The sequence below is a fragment of the Vicugna pacos genome, chromosome 5 (genome assembly GCF_048564905.1).
Source record: "Vicugna pacos chromosome 5, VicPac4, whole genome shotgun sequence".
Lineage (NCBI taxonomy): Eukaryota > Metazoa > Chordata > Mammalia > Artiodactyla > Camelidae > Vicugna > Vicugna pacos.
In genome coordinates this window covers 56,078,407-56,094,839 of record NC_132991.1, presented here as the reverse complement: position 1 = coordinate 56,094,839, position 16,433 = coordinate 56,078,407, and the positions used below count along the sequence as shown (strand labels likewise).

At 32.5% G+C, this 16,433-nt stretch overlaps 1 protein-coding gene across 5 annotated transcripts in view; it reads left to right on the top strand.

The window, feature by feature from the left end:
• Nucleotides 1–16,433, top strand: part of ZSWIM2 (zinc finger SWIM-type containing 2) — a 174,782-nt gene that overhangs the window by 155,681 nt on the left and 2,668 nt on the right. Inside the window, exons 1-7 of one of the 5 annotated variants that reach the window (XM_006210002.3) lie at nt 1,321–1,527; nt 2,672–2,748; nt 4,316–4,356; nt 9,245–9,455; nt 10,501–10,752; nt 13,856–13,940; nt 14,658–14,770. In XM_006210002.3, coding sequence (XP_006210064.2) covers nt 1,366–1,527; nt 2,672–2,748; nt 4,316–4,356; nt 9,245–9,455; nt 10,501–10,752; nt 13,856–13,940; nt 14,658–14,770 — 941 coding nt within the window. In that variant the 5' untranslated portion in view covers nt 1,321–1,365. Of the gene's footprint in view, nt 1–1,320; nt 1,528–2,671; nt 2,749–4,315; nt 4,357–9,244; nt 9,456–10,500; nt 10,753–13,855; nt 13,941–14,657; nt 14,771–16,433 lie in introns of those variants that run through there. The other 4 variants (XM_072962106.1, XM_072962108.1, XM_072962107.1 and 1 more) reach the window with 4 other exon arrangements.

Below are 16,433 nucleotides of genomic sequence, written 5' to 3'. Positions count from 1 at the left end.
TAACTATATATACATAATATATATGTAATATATATGGAGATATACAATATATGAAGGTATATATGTATGTATATGGAGAGAGAGAGAGGAGAGAATGGTGATTGAATAAAGTGCCTTCCCTCTGAAACCTTACTCATCTTGTTATATAGAATGTGTAGATTGTCATTTATCTTGTTTTTTAAATATTAATAAATAAACCAAGTGAATTCAATTGATAAGCTTTTTTGATTTCAATATTAGGTTTTTTCTTAATGTATAATGTTTTACATCTACCACCATTAAAATGATGTAGTGTTGGGAGTATGGTGGTATGTATGTTAATTGTTAATGGTCAGAAAAGGAGAATAGAGATAAAATTTAGTTAAGTTAACCTAGGATGCTGTTTATCCAGATGTCTCACATGTGAAAGCTACCATTTCTCATCATCTTTCATATGGTGGTTCTTGGCCATTTCTTCTCCCTGCTCTCGATGTAATCTAGTTGTGACTTACTCCCATGAAAAAATGGGACAAATATCCCCCATCTTTATGTTACTGGGCCACCAAATGGTTATTTCCTGATTTCAGTTTAAAAAAAAAGAAGATTCCAGTAATATAGCCTCTTTACTTGGCTCATACTTTATTACAGCTCCCCCCCCAGAACGTAGTAACAAAGCTCATAGACAAATCGAAGTATTGTGTCAACACTGCATACCTTAAAAATCTTATTCCTTAAATAGGGATTTGTAAATTTAGAGGGCATAGAGGCAATAGATGCCACACCCCTCAACACCCATCCTCCCCAAACAAGCAATTTAGAGGCACTCCCCTCATTTAAAGACCATCCCCCCCACCACACACACACACACACACACACTCCTGTCTTCTACATCTTTGATCTTCTCCCAGAGACTCATTCAGAATATGCATATAAAGAGCAATCCAGGAATGTCTGTGGAATATTATTGAATGTCAGCAGTTACTCTGGGCTTTCTGATAAAAATGATGAATCATCACAGGATAACTTTAACATCCAGAGCCCAAAGTGTAACCCTGCTGTGCGACTGTCCTAACACAGAATTCACGAGCCCTGCCTGCGAAGAACCAGCAGAAGGAACGCGAGATTTGACAGCGGTCTTTTCAGCCGCCAGCTTTTAAATCACCCAGTTGAGTATTAGAAACACTGCTCAGTTAGGAGCGTCGCATCAGTAAGGAGTGGAAGCGGCTGTGAGCTGTGGAAGCGACACCTCGGCGCAAGGCACGCCGGGACACTGCGGAGCTCAACCACTGTCACCAAGGCAACCGGCAGGCACGCGGTTGTCATGGAGACAAGCGAGCGACTCCGAGAGCTTCGCTGAGGGGCCGCCTTCGCCCGCATCCAGGGAAGATGCTCCGTGGAGGCAATAAGGCCTCAGAAAGAAGACACTTGAGCGACCGCCTCAGCAGGCGACAAGATGAGGCGCTGAGCGGCAGCATCTACCTCCTAGGAGAGATGGGCCCCACCGCCTTCCTGCTGAGGGAGGAGGAGCCGGAAAACAAGGATTTCCGAGTAACTACCGCCCCCAACTCGCGTCGGTTCTCCGCTGGGCCGACCTGCCCGGTTTCCCCAGGTCCACCCTGTATGTAGCCACTTGCTGCCGAACTCCACCTGCGAGTGTCCCAGACTCTGAAGATGTGCAAATTGCAGAGGGAAATAGTGTTTGTTAGAAAAGTTCCATTATTGGATGTTAGGACTCCAAATCGCATCCAACTCTTCTAAGATTATCTCCCTTTAATCTTTGGGCTTGAAAAAGTGAGGCGTTTTATATGAATATATGATTTGCGTTGACGTGCGTTCTCAGGTCCGTTAGCAGTCACTAGCCCTGTAACTCAAACGAAATGAAAATCCTACAGTATGTGTACAGATTGCTAAATAAATAAAATCAGGTTGTCTTCACTTTTTAGTCCCTTTGAAGCTATAAGAAGACTTTTTAAAACTATGGCCTAAATGGCGATGTCTTGGAAAGGTCTTAATAAATAAAAAGTTCTTTTTAATTTTGCTGAAAGACCACAGGTATTTCATATTCGCTTATCTTACTCTCACCACTCATAAGTCAACCACTGCTCTAATTCTGGGGAGTTAACTTGGAAATTTTCAATTTAATGTTATGCATTTTAAGTACTAAATACAAATGACTAATCTGTGCTTATTTAAGACATCCTTTTTGCACTTTGTTGTTTACAACACTTAACGGCGTTTAATAAATAGTTTAAGCTAATATAGACTTGGTGAATAAAATTAGTCTTGAATAAAATTAAACTCACCAATTCAATTGCACAAGTCAAGCCCCAGACAAGCTTCTTTACAAAAAGTCTTTAGCCTTGCTGCCAAGTAGAATCTTCTTTAAGAAATTTATACATGTTTTAAAAACTTTTAAAATTAGATTTCTTTTCACGTGCCTAAATGTAGGTCACTTAAGAACAGTTTTAGCTGACAATGCAATTTGCTGAGCAAGGCAAAGAATATGGAAGTGAAAAATCAGACTGGTGTCAAGAATTAAGATGTCCCAATGGACTATGTTCAACCTTTTGCAGTCACCTAAACTAAATTATCTCTTGAAATCTCTTTTAATATAATTTTCTATTAACTTAATTTTACTCTATAACTAAAAATTAACTAGAGTTTCTTTTAAGTATTTATTTTTCTTTTAAAGGTTTCTCTAGGAAATCCTCATGTTTGTAACTGTTCCACATTTCTAAAAGGAGGGGAACTTTGTAAGCATATATGCTGGTAAGTGACTTCGTAATGAAAATCTTCCACAAAGGAACATCTTGGTGTATTATGTTTTGCCTTTTTCATGATTTGAGTACTACAAGATTAAAGACATTTGGTGTTGGAAAATATAAAGGGAAATGGGTATATTTCATCAATATAGCTTTGGGTGTTTTATTTTATTCCAGAAATTAAGTGAGGTTTAAGTCAAGAAACATACTACCACCTTTGCATGTTTGGAATGTTGTTTTTAATAAGAAAAAAAACAATGTTTAGTTTCCATTACATACAAATATGAAATCTAACTATAAAACAGGGGAAAAAACTCCCTGATTCAATGATCCAATGATTTCATCATTGATGATAATTACATGGTTCATTATGATTTTTAAAAATTTTATTATTTTTGTTTTCTGTAAGCATTTGACTATGAATCTTTCAAAATAGAAGTAGGACTCCACTGAAGATTGTATCTGTCAAATCTGAATTTTTTCCTCTAGAATCAGAAGCCTGTTTATAGGAGATCCCAGAAATGAAAAAACAAACAAAAATCTTTCCATTTAATTTAACCCCAACTCAATTAATTTTGTTTACCTACTATACTTATATCAACAAATCACTAATTATATTATTATAGAATATTTATAATTGATATTTGAAGGGGAAAAAATTCAAAGAAGAAATTAAGAAACAAATGGGTGTCTTATTTTCCTAATGCTTTTCTTTACAGGTTAAAACACAGTATATATCTGTTATTTTTTAATACTTTCATTTACCAAGTTTTTTGTTGTTTTGCTTTGAACAGTTTTTATTGAGCATCTACTGACATGTTATCTGCTCTAGTCATTATAAAAATATAAAAATAGTCCTTTCAAAACTTGTAATTCGATATTATTATTATATTTAAAATAGGTTTTTTCCATTTTTACTTTATAACAGCTTCCTCAGGGTAAGGGCATTCTGTTCCGATTTTTATATAATGTAGTTTACTTTTTACAGTATATTTACCATAAACTAAATGGAAATATAATCCAAGTATTTAATACACTAAAGTATACTTAATATATTTAAGTAAGAATTTAATATATATTTCCCACTTTTTAAAAAAGTCATACTCCATTTTAATTGGTGATAATTGAAAATATTTTTCTACCATACATTAAAGTAGTATGTATAGGAAAATAGTCATTTGTTACTCTATCCAGAAAATTCCTTCATTTCCAGTAGTAGGAAACTTCCAGGGACATTTATAAGGAGTACTGTGAATACTTAGGTTCTCTCACTAACCTCTCTCTGTGAACAACTCTATGTCATAAAAAAATACGTGGACTCGTTCTGGAAATCTCTTTAATATAAATGTCTTTTGTTTCCATATATCATTTTTTTTTCACATATGCTTATTTTAAAACATAAATTTAACTATTCTTGTAACAGAAAACTAATGAGAATTTTAAGTTTAACCCTAACACTTCCAGCAATATAAATTCGATAATGCCATTCCTATTCTATATTAAAATGAAATAATACCATTGAGGTTATGTCAGAAATAAATGTTTTATTTTGTTTTCCTACTTTTGAATATTAGGGTCTTGTTGAAAAAATTCAAGCTTCCAAGGAATCATGAATGTAAGTTGTGTTTGTGTGTGTGTTTACTAATTTGAAGTTAACACATTTAAAAAATTTTTATTTAGACATATTCTAAATTTAGACAGTTACTTTTCTAGAAAATCTGACAACTGTCTGTAGCCTAGTTTGTTAAACATAAGACAGTTGGAACATTTTTCTTTCTATTTTACAAAAAAATGTGACTTTATATGCCACTTTAAATTAAAAGGCACAATAAAAAAATGGGATGAAATAACGGCTAGTTATTCATAGAAGAAATTTCCCTCATGTGTTCTAAGCAAAGATTCACAGTAGTTTCTGTACACAGATTTATTTAAATTATGAGAAAAATAACAATTTAACTTTTCTGATCCTGGAAATAGATGGTTGATGTGATACATAATTTCATTTAAAAATGTTCACTGACAAGTTTTTAATACAAAAAATATATTTTTAGAGTAAAACAGTTTTTATATTGTAACTAAGTTGAATTTAAATGCAGGCATATGAAATTTCTTATCATTTTAAATTTTAAATTTAAATACAATGTGAACCACGTATGTAATTTTTTAGTAATCATATTATAAAAAATAAAAAGAAACAAGAAGATTAGTTTTAATAATATATTTTAATTTAATCCACTACATCAAAATATTATGTCAGCATGTAATCAATATAAAAATTATGAGATATTTTAATGTCTTTTCATGGTGTTTAAAATCCATTGTGTATTTTATGCTTACAGTGCATCTCCACTCAGACACTGTGGTTTCATTGGAAACACTTGATCTGCATTTAAACATCATAAAATAATTCAGTTGAAAAATAGATTCACATAATACCCAAGTTGTTATAAACATACTTATAAATTTTCCAATAACTATAGATTATCAGTTTTCCATTTAAATTTAAATTTAAAAAATTTTAAATTTAGTTTTTCAGTCACACTATCCACATTTCAAGTGGATGGTCACATATGGCTAATGGCTACCATATTGGACAGTGCAGCTCTACCCAGTTACATTCAATAAATATTTATTGTACTGCCTATTAGTCAGGATCTCTGCTAGGTGATTTTCTATAAATTGAGTCATATGAATTGCCAATATTTAGATTTTTTTTATCTACAAAAGTAGCAATTTCATATGGATCAATCTATATTATCCTTTGTAGTCTTGAAGGCAGAAACCATGTCTTAGTCTTTTTATAAATATCCCTGTAGTAGGGAATTTTTTTAATGTTTAAAATTGATTCTACATATTAATTTTGAAAAATTGTTTCTTCCTAAAATAAAATAATTTTCATACTCATATTTGAAATAAATTTTAGTTATTCAACATTGAGAAAATCGTTTGTGCTCAAATATTCAAAGAAAGTATGTCTCAATGATATTGAAATTTGTCATTTAAATGAAAGCTAGAACAAACATACATGAAAATTAAAGTAATTCAAAGAAAGCTATAAGCAATTATTCATTAATACTATTAAAAGCATGTATATGATTATAGAGATGGTCACTAGTAATGAAGCAGAAGTGTTTTGAACATTGCTTATAGATTCTTTTCTAAAACAAATGTGTACACAATTATTTGTATCTTAGTGTTGCATACCAGAAACCTAAGACTCTCTTATTTTTGAAGGCCTACAAAGATGATTACTTAGGAACTTTTTATAAAGATACCAATTTTTTAACACAATATTCTTTCCCATCACCCAACAAATATTTCCCAGCAAGACCTAGATTTACCACTTAATGATTTCTTCTAAATACAATGTCTAGTGAATGCCATCTGTTCCTTTTTTCAATTAAATATTTATGGGTAAAATAAAAACATAATTAAGGAAAAAAATTTTAATTTCTACCACAAATATATAATACATTTTTATTTTCTATTTTCCTTTTTTGACTTTGTGACCTCATAGTCTGTGGGAATTCTGTGTTCTACTTTTATCACACACTGTTACTTTATCAATATTTTCAATGCTTTGTAGTCTCTAATTCAAGTCATCAATGAATTTTAAATAAATTATATTTCTTTAAATTCTACTGAATATGGTATATCATAATTTATTTAACATTCTTCCGTTGTTATGCATTTATTTCTAACTACCTGTTATATTCTTTGTACATGAAACTTTTCTTTCAATTATTTCTTTAGCCTAAAGTCTCATTAACTGGATCTTAGAGTAAAAGTTTTTTTATTGAGATATAATTGACAAATAACATTATATTAGTTTTGGATGTACAACCTAATGATTCAATATTTGTTTATGCTGCAAAATGATCACCACAGTAAGTCTAGTTAACATCCATTACCACATGTAGTTACAAATTTTTTTCTTGTGATGAAAAATTTTAGTTATTCTCTTAGCAATTTTCAAATATACAATTCAGTACTATTAACTGTAGCCTCCATGCTATACATTATGTTCCCATGACTTATTTGTTTTATAACTGGAAGTTTGTACCTTTTGACCACCTTCAGGCATTTCTCCTACCTCCTAGTCCTCACTTCTGGCAACCACCAATCTGTTCTCTGTATCTAGGAGTTTGAGATTTTTTTTTTCTTTTTTAAGTATTAATATTTTTTATGTCTGTCACCCATATGTATTGCCTATTTTTTTAAATTTTTGCTGATTTATTATTTTAGCAATATATCAATTTTCTGCTAGTTTTGCTTTTTTAGGCACATTTAAACATATTGCAAAAGCGTAAAATTAAAGACATTAACAGCGTTATTAAGTCTCCAAAGAAAATAAAGATACACAGAAATATTTTGAAAAGCTAATAATTTTTCTATAGTATTAGAAAAAAAGACTAAGTCACACAAAGTGGAAAAAAATGCCAGATACAAGGTTCATGGTAATCTATTCATTCCTAGTAAATTAAATAAGAAAATAGATTTCACTCTCCCATACATCTAACATACCCTTAGAAAAAGTAAAAGGCCCTGAAATAACTTTTTTAAACAGAAAAAGAAAATAACATAAGGCAAAGAAAGCATAACATTCTGTTTTTTGCTTCTTATTTAGTAGGCGTAATTCTGTGTCTGTGGCTCATTTTGATTTCAGCTCACTTTGACATTAATAAAATTGAACATCTTATATTGCCTTGTTTACTATTTTTACTACATGTGTGAATTGTACTTTGCCTATTTATTTCTTGGAATAAAACTATAAATTTGTCCTAAATATAGGGATTACTCCTCTTTGAAAATATTTTCCTAATGCCATAATTCTTTTTTATATGGTTTTATTCAATTTTGGTATATATATTGACTTTCGTGTCTTGTTAAATCTGACCATTTTTACCTTTCATGTATATTGTTTCAATACTTTGAAAGTTATCTTTCTCCCATAGTATTTTGGAGATTTTTTTTCCTGCTAGTTTTTCTGTTTTATTTTTATTCTTCCTTATGGCATCCATGTATAGTTGTATTGGTATAAATTGGAGGTTGGTATTTGGTTTGAATTAATTAAATTTTCTCCATATTTCTAACCCATTATCTCAATAACAGCTATTGAACAGTGCTTCGTTTTGTCCTTGTTTCATAATTTTCATTATTTGGTGAATTCTTGCATATTTTATTGTTTTTTATAAAGCTGGTTATGACACCTGGTAAAATTAATTATCTCATTCTTCTCTATAAAAGAATATTCTTTCATAGTCTCATACATGAATTTTTCCAAATCAATTTCAAAAGAGTTTGCTTCTCCCTTTGGTTCTCCAATTCATGTTATACCATATAGAACAGTTTGTGGCCAGCTCCTCTTATGAAATTTTATGTTTCAGTATATCTGCTGCCCCAGGGAATCTTTATTCCCCAAAGCACAATCTTTTGTTCTCTTATTTTCCTCCTCATTTTTTTCGGGAGCAGATGTTGCTGTGTCTCTGTGACAAATAGCCCTCACCCTCCAAAGTAATGGTTAATTAAAGTATGATACCCTCCACATTCCACCTGCCACCCCACCTCAGACAAGGAACAGAGATTTCTGTATTGAAATGTAACTATGATGTTTTCATTATTATTAGTATTTAATTGGTAATCTTTTTAAAGAAATTGGAGCTTTTCATTATCTTGTAAGAAATTTTTAATCTCTATGTATTAAAGAATGTATAAAATGAATAGAATTCAGGAGGGCAACAATAGCTGGCATTTAAGTTATGGCATGTTAAGGAGAGGGGAAGGGGAAGGAGCATGAGGATGGGCCAGAGAATAAAGGGATGTAGGATGCCCCGATCAAAACTATATGCATTTAGTGCTCCATTTCTTATAAGGACAGCAAGATGGAGAAAATTCAGAAGTCAAAGAATGGACATCCCAAGGGTGCAGGCAGTATATAGTTCCTAATAGATTGTCCCGAGGAATACTGACCATCTGTGAAGGATTTGGCTACCAAGACACTCTCATAGGGACATAAAGCTGAGACAAGAAAAAAGGCACAACTGAGTCTTGTGCTCTCATTATCTATTTACTAATTTATTCATCTAAAAATATTAATTACACTAACTACTCAAGTATCTCTTCCCCTTTATGTGTTTGTGCACATTTCTTTTAATATTACTGTATGTTGTTTTAAAAATATTTGTTTATGGATAAGAGAACAGATCAAAATGTAAGACATCATTGTAACACCAATCCAAGGATGAACACTATCATATAATTAATCCAAAACGTTTGTAATGCACTGGTTGCACTGACTCTTTTCAGTAACAAGAGAAAAAAAGAGATAACTTCCACTTATTTAATAAATGATCTTTTGGCTCTGAAAGGAATACAAAAAGGAGGTAAATGTCAACCAAAATTGTCTTTCTGATAATTGGGAAGATATGCTAACTTTCAGCCTAAGATGTTTCTAAATCTGCAGTTTTGCCACTAAATTTTAATACTGTGGAATTTATCACTAGCTGCTTTGCAGTTAGGTCTTGTGGAAGGAGAAATCAGCGACTTGCTTCGGGGCGTACATCGAGTTCAAACTCCCCAACAAGGAATGAACAATGAAAGTGCACAGATTGAAGAAGATGGTTACATTAAACAGAAGGAAATTGGTTCTGACGATATCTGCTCTATTTGTCAAGAAGTACTTTTAGAGAAAAAGCTCCCTGTCACCTTTTGCAGGTGACATGTTATTTTTTTGGATTCTAAAAACTTACAAAAAATATTCTAATTTAATATATTTGTAATTGATTATGTTATGAAACACAGTGGTAGAGAAAAATACATATTTAAATAATTATATTTAATTGGCTTCCTTTTATTTCCTCACATATAAGTTGTGAGAGGGCCTATTCTTGCTCTAAATATTTCTGGGCTACATTTTAAAGAGTGAAAGTTAAAGAATAACTCTACTTTCACTTTAAGTTATTAAAATAGATGCTTTTCATGTTTTTGTTTTATACACATGAATATTTGCCATGGCTTAGAGTAGTTACAAAGAGTTTTCTGAAAGTAGAGATTATTTTACTTCAAAATGATAAAAAAAAATTCTCTCTAGCATTTCAAAATTTTATCTTTAAACCTAAATAGTTTAAAATTTCATTTATTCATAAATGTTTATTGAGAATATTATACTCAACTCAAGATACTATAAAGTTGGACTTAGAAAATTTGGGCAACCATTTAATGTTGAACTTTTTAATTCTTTTTTTCTCAATTATTTGCCAAAATTTTCATCCACATTGTATTTTTTCACATAGCTGCTTCTTTTGCATATTTTAAAATTATTAACTATTTCCCAAATATTATTTCTCTCAGCAGATACTTATTGGGTACTATCACATATTGTGTGATTTCCAGAAAAATAAGGTGACATCCCTCCCTGATAGATGCTTTTAATTTAAAAAATAATAATTATTATGATTTTCCTCTATTCTAAGACTATATTCATTCCCACTTTAAATATGAAAAATATTATAATGATGCAAAATCTTTTACCACCATTTCATTGAAATGGGGGAGATTTTATTAAAAATTCTGATATACTAAATTAAGGATAGATTAGATAGATGAGATAGTGTTTAATCAAACTGTATCTGGAGAATCAGTTCAGAATCTATTTTTATGGGAAATAAAGATGGTAGCACAGAAAACTTATTTATGTAAATACATATAGATAATAACTTTGCTGTATACAAATGGTAAACTTTAATTTTATTTCTAACAGGTTTGGCTGTGGCAATAGTATTCATATAAAATGCATGAAGATCTTAACTAATTATCAGGATATGGGATCAAACACTTCCATGTTGAAATGTCCTCTGTGTAGGAAACAGTTTGCTCCATTAAAACTTATTTTAGAGGAATTCAAAAACTCAAGCAAACTTGTGACCGCAGCTGAGAAAGAACGACTAGATAAACACCTTGGAATTCCCTGCAATAACTGTAAACAATTTCCGATTGAGGGAAAGTGTTATAAGTAAGTATCAATCAGTACAATTATAAACATGTTTTATAACTTTTTTAATTTTAGGAAACTTTGAATATTAGAGTACTAGTCATTTAGCCGTCTTCTTTTCCTCCTTTATATAGTGTGTTTGCCTTAAAGACGGCTGTTTATTTAGGATTTTCAGACTGGTGATCTGTGTCAGCCCAGTACCTCGGAAATTCCAATTGTTTTATTTTCTTTATTCACACAAGGGTTCTGGCTTTGCATTCCAGTCTGGATTGAGAGTCTGAAGTAGCATCCTTCCCCGGAAGCTCTGGGCACAGGCTTTGTAGTCTGGCCTAAGTGAGTTTCCAAGCTCAGAGCCCTGCTAGATAGCCCTCTGGGCTGCCCTATAACATTCTTGAGCCACCAGTGAGATCATTGCCAAAAACTCACAGGATCGAGCTAGGGGGATATTGACTAGATTGACTGAATATTACACAAGTTCCCCCAATTCCAAATTGCAATGTGTGCATATTTTGTTTTCTTTTATATCTTATACCTCAATGACAACAATGAGAAACTTACTAGAGAAAGCAATTTTCATTACTTGTTGAGTAACCCTCAAACTTTCCCACAATTCCCATAATAAAACATCAATTAATTGTCATGCTCGGGAAATTGTGCTTTCTTAATTAAAATCTTTTTTTTTTCTTTTTTTTAAACTGGGGATTGAACCCAGGACCTCATGTATGCCAAGCATGTGCTCTACCACTGAGCTATATCCCCTACCCCAGACACATTTTTTGAAATTTATTTATTTTTGTTTTTAAAATTTTGCTGGGGGGAGGTAATTAGGTTTATTTATTTTTAACGGAGGTGCTGGGGATTGAACCCAGACTTCCTGTGTGCTAGGCATGAGCTCTACCACTGAGGTATACCCTCCCCCCTTAATTAAAATCTTAAGTTAACTGTATGTTAAGAAAAAAAAGTACATTGTTTTTATCTTTGTTAAAATTTTTTCTAAAATGCATCAACTTCCTTTTCAGTCTTCCTGGAATTATGCTAAGATATGATAAGTCCAATTAATATATTTTAAAACCCTCTCATAAAACCATAGAACTGTTTTTATTACCCCCAACAGTGAATGTACCTTTCTTTGAACTGTTTTAGACCTTTGTTTTCTCAGCGTGTCACATAGAAGTAAATCAACCGGAGCACCACTAGCAAGTCTTTGTTAGAAAAGAGCTAGCCTGAGGCAGCTCCGAAGGAGCATTTGCACTTAAGAAGGGCAGAATTTTTTAAGGTTTAGCAGGAGGTTTTGAGCTAGTTTCAGAAATGTTGGTTAAAGGGAATTCTAGAAAAAGGAAAAACTTGATATTTGGTAGTAGAAGCCATTGTTTGAGCGTTCTGAATTTTTTCAAGGGGGTGGTTACAAACAATAAGGAGCTAAAATTACGTGTGGAAAAGGGTTTGGGAGGAACTGCTGTGCGGGACGAGGACAGGAGAAGCCACAGCGTAAAATGTTCAGTCTTTATAGTGATGTATTCCTGAAATGGTGCATGTCAGCCTTGGGAAGTTATCTCAGATCTTGCTTTTTAGTATTTTGTGAATGACAGTGCACTCCCCTGTCACTCTGAGCCCTCCGACTGCTCTTTCTGTCCCCCCAATGAGTCTTCCCACTGCCCCTCAGTGCACGTTTTCTCCACTCTTCTGCTCCCTTCCTGCTGCTCTTCACTCATCTTGGAGAATAACTTCTCCTCTATGGGTTTGGCTGAAAATTATTCACATCTTTATCAATCTCCTTTTATAAATCAAAGAATGCACTTCCAACATTTGTGACTTCACCCTCCTTCTATTCCCTCAAGTACTAAAATTTCAGTCATTAGCCTGAAAAACTATTTTCAGTAGTTTTAGGAATGGATTGAGTAGGAGACAAGATAAACTAGAAAGCTTTTCAGTTACTGCTTCATTAAAGTTTTAAAATAGAGCTACTTATCTTTTAAGAAGTTAATTCCAAAAATAATTAAGACTCTCCCATGAATGTATAAATAATAATAATTAATTAATTAATTAATAGTTGATGCTTCTAAGATGTCTAAAGGATATATTTTCCCAGATTTCTCATGGAAATAGTCTTCTAATTCTTCAAAGTAAAAAAATAAGTTTATTTGCTTGGAATGTTAATTTTTGGTGAATATTGCTACAAGTAAATTAAAATTCTTTGCTTGTGGCAAAATGTTTATAAATGATGTAAGTTTAGATTGAGCTTTGTGGAAAATGAAGTTTTTTAACTTTTTATGCATATACCTTTTTCCATTTTGTAAGGAAAGAGAGGGACTATAATATAATTCTTGTTTTCAAGAAGTATTCTGCTGTGTATAACTCTAGCATTCATGAAATAATTGGAAAACACTGAGTAACCAAATAATAGAATATCTAATAGGCTGTAGATCCTAACGGAATTTAGAGAAAGAGATAAATGAAAGCTAAGATACTCCAGGAAGACTTCATGATAAGGATGTGTGGTAGGCAAAATAATGCCCTCCCAAATATATCCACATTCTTATGCCCAAAACCTATATGTTAGGCTGCATCTTGTAGAATAAAAGGTTGCAGGTGAAATTAAAGTTACACTTCATCTGACCCTGAAATAAGGAGTTTATCCTGGATTGCCTGGGCTAGTGTAATCACAAGTGTTCTTAAAAGTGGAAGAGGGCGGCAGGATAGAGATTCAAAGAGATATGTGACTATAGAAGAAAGGCACAGAGAGATGCTGCATCGCTTGCTTTGAAGATGGAGGAAAGGGCCACAGCTAAGCTAAGGAAGGTGGGCAGCCTCAAGGGGAAAGGGCAGAGAAGCAGATCTCCTCTGCAGTGTCCAAAAAGGAATGCACTTCTGTAGACCCCTTGATTTTAAACCCAATCAGAGCCATGTCACACTTCTGACCTACAAAACTGTAAAATAACAAAGTGTTGTTTAAGCTGCTCAATTTGTTGTTATTTGTTACAGTAGCAACAGGAGACTAATACGGGGTGAGACTTAAGATGAGCCTTGTATATTTGCATAGTTTCCAGGAAATTTTGACTAGAATCTTTCACCACAAGGCATCAAAATAATTGGATTTTCTCTCTTGTGTATTTTGCATTTTTAGGTGTACCAGATGTATAGAATATCACTTATGCCAGGAATGTTTTGACAGCTGCTGCCATCCTCCTCACTCATTTACATTTCGTGAGGTGCAGTATCCACCTTGAATTTCATGTAGTGTTTGTATTCGTCCTATTGTAAATCTAAGTATCATCTAATAGTCAGACTAGGTAACTCTCCAGAATAGAGCTGATTGGATTTGAATAAAAACCTAAAACCATAATTTTTGGAGAACTCTTTTTCATAAGGATTTATGGGCAATCGGTTCTTACATTGGTAATTTATAAAAATCCAACACAGTAGCAAACGTCTGATGCTATCATACATAAATCTTAAGGATAGAAATTACAGCCATCAAACTTGAAAATTCATTTTTAAACAAGATCTCAACATAACAAAATGACATACAACATTACTAACAACCATTCATGGTTTTAAAATTTCTTACATCAGCATAGTGAAACTCATGGAATTTTATTGCCATCATTTGAACTTAGCAAATATCTCCCGATGCTGAATAATAATGCTACCTTCTACTTACTCCACAAGATAAAACATCCACAATTACCATTATCGATTAATAGATGAATATTTTTACCTTAAATAGTAATGGTATAGTAGCTGTGTAACAGTGTGTTAGATTCACTCATAATGTGTAAATTCTTTAATGTGTTCAAGAGGTATATTTTTAAATGATGAGGCTTTATTTACATTATTGTGTTATTGATATGCAGCCTACTGATTTTTATTCACCAGATTAAAATTTCCATGATTTGCAAATAACATCCACTTTTTACCTATTACAGAAGAGAAATCAAAGATGGAGATCACTAGAAAAAAGATCAGATGAAACTGTAAAATATACAGATATTAAAAATGAGATAGAAGAAAAGATGCCACACTTTCAAGAAAAGCATGGGTGAGATTCTCAGTAAAATTTGTATTTCTTGTATGACTTAGGATATTTAAATAATTTTTCAGTTCAAATAAGTTTTATTCATTTCTTTATTCAATATGTATGTATTGAGTACATATGTACTAGGTGACTTTATAGTATTCAAGTGAAGAGCAAGGCTCTGGAGTCAGAATAATTATAATTATTCTGAAGATAATTATAAAACCAGTCTCAGAAATTTTGTGCATGTGGAATTAATACACATAGTAAATATTCAAATAATGCTGTCTATTATAATTATTAATTCTACCAACAATAATACTAGGTATTAGAGATATAGTAGTTTCCTCAGTAATTAAGTGTTCATCTAAATAAATGTAAAATTAAAACTGACATAAGTTATATAAAGAAAAAACCCAGGGAGCTTTGAAATTTGCTTTGCATTGACCTCTAAGGGAAGGACGTCTTTTTCCCCTCTTTCTCCCTCTACTCTACCCCCGTGGGAGAAGAGTGCTGAGCAACTGGTTGTATTTCAGAACCCAGACTCAGGCTCTTTACTAGTGGACAGGCGTCCGGACCTTTTGTCATACTTCTTATCAATTAAGGAAAATTAAACATACTGTGTATTATTAACATATTAGGTACATATACAAAGATCATTTTAAAAGGATGGGATAAAATTAAAGAATTTTTAAAAGATAATTTCAATAATTAACCAAACAAAAATTGTACTTGTTTATATATATGTATGTGTATATATATATATATATTTCTATCTGGTTGGATAGAAATGTATTTTTTATGCTGGTTTGCAATTAGTATGCATAGAAAACCATGTAAACACCACAGGGTAAATGGTTCATCCTCTGCAGTAACCCCTGATGATCTGCTGTGACCATCCAGCACCCTCACTCTTTCAACATTTACGTGTTTCACAGAAAGTCATAGTCATACAAATAGGATTATAATACATTTTTTTAGGGAAGGGATTTTTTTGATTCACATTTTCTATTAAGCAAACACATACTTTCCTCTTTGGCAAAAGAGGTTAAATCCCTGTGGCAGTGAACTCACAAGGCAGACTCAGATGGAGACCAGTGAACGTGAGGTACCGCCGAGGCCCGGGCTAATCTGGAATTGTAGATACATACTTGAGGGGAAATATATACATGTATTTCTGTCCAACCCAGTGGCTATCTGGCCCATGCCTTGTGGGTTCTCCACACACTTCAGAGACCACAGTTCTTGTGGGGCATAAAATGCCTTGTGGGTATAAAATGAGCCCATCTAAAGGTTCTCCATCTTCATTTCCCTTGGCCCTGGCTGCGTATCACACTTCAACCTATTAGAATGATAAATTGTGTAATGAGTGGTTTAGATTATTGTAGGGGGAGGCAGGAGAACATTAGGGGTAGAGGGACATTCTAGGCAGAAAAATGGAATAAATAAAAGGAGAGAGTTTCAAGATAAAAAAAGTGATTAACAACCTGAAATAATAAAAACACAGATTTTTTTTTTAGTTGACGATTAGATGACCTTGGTAAAAGCAATTTCTGTAACATGCTGGAAGTGTATCTGCACAGTAATGAGAAGTATAAACCTTTCTAAAGAATATGTTTGAACTTTACTCTGAATGACTTTCGAATTATAGGAATGCATCTAACCTTTTAATGAGAATTTTGTTTTT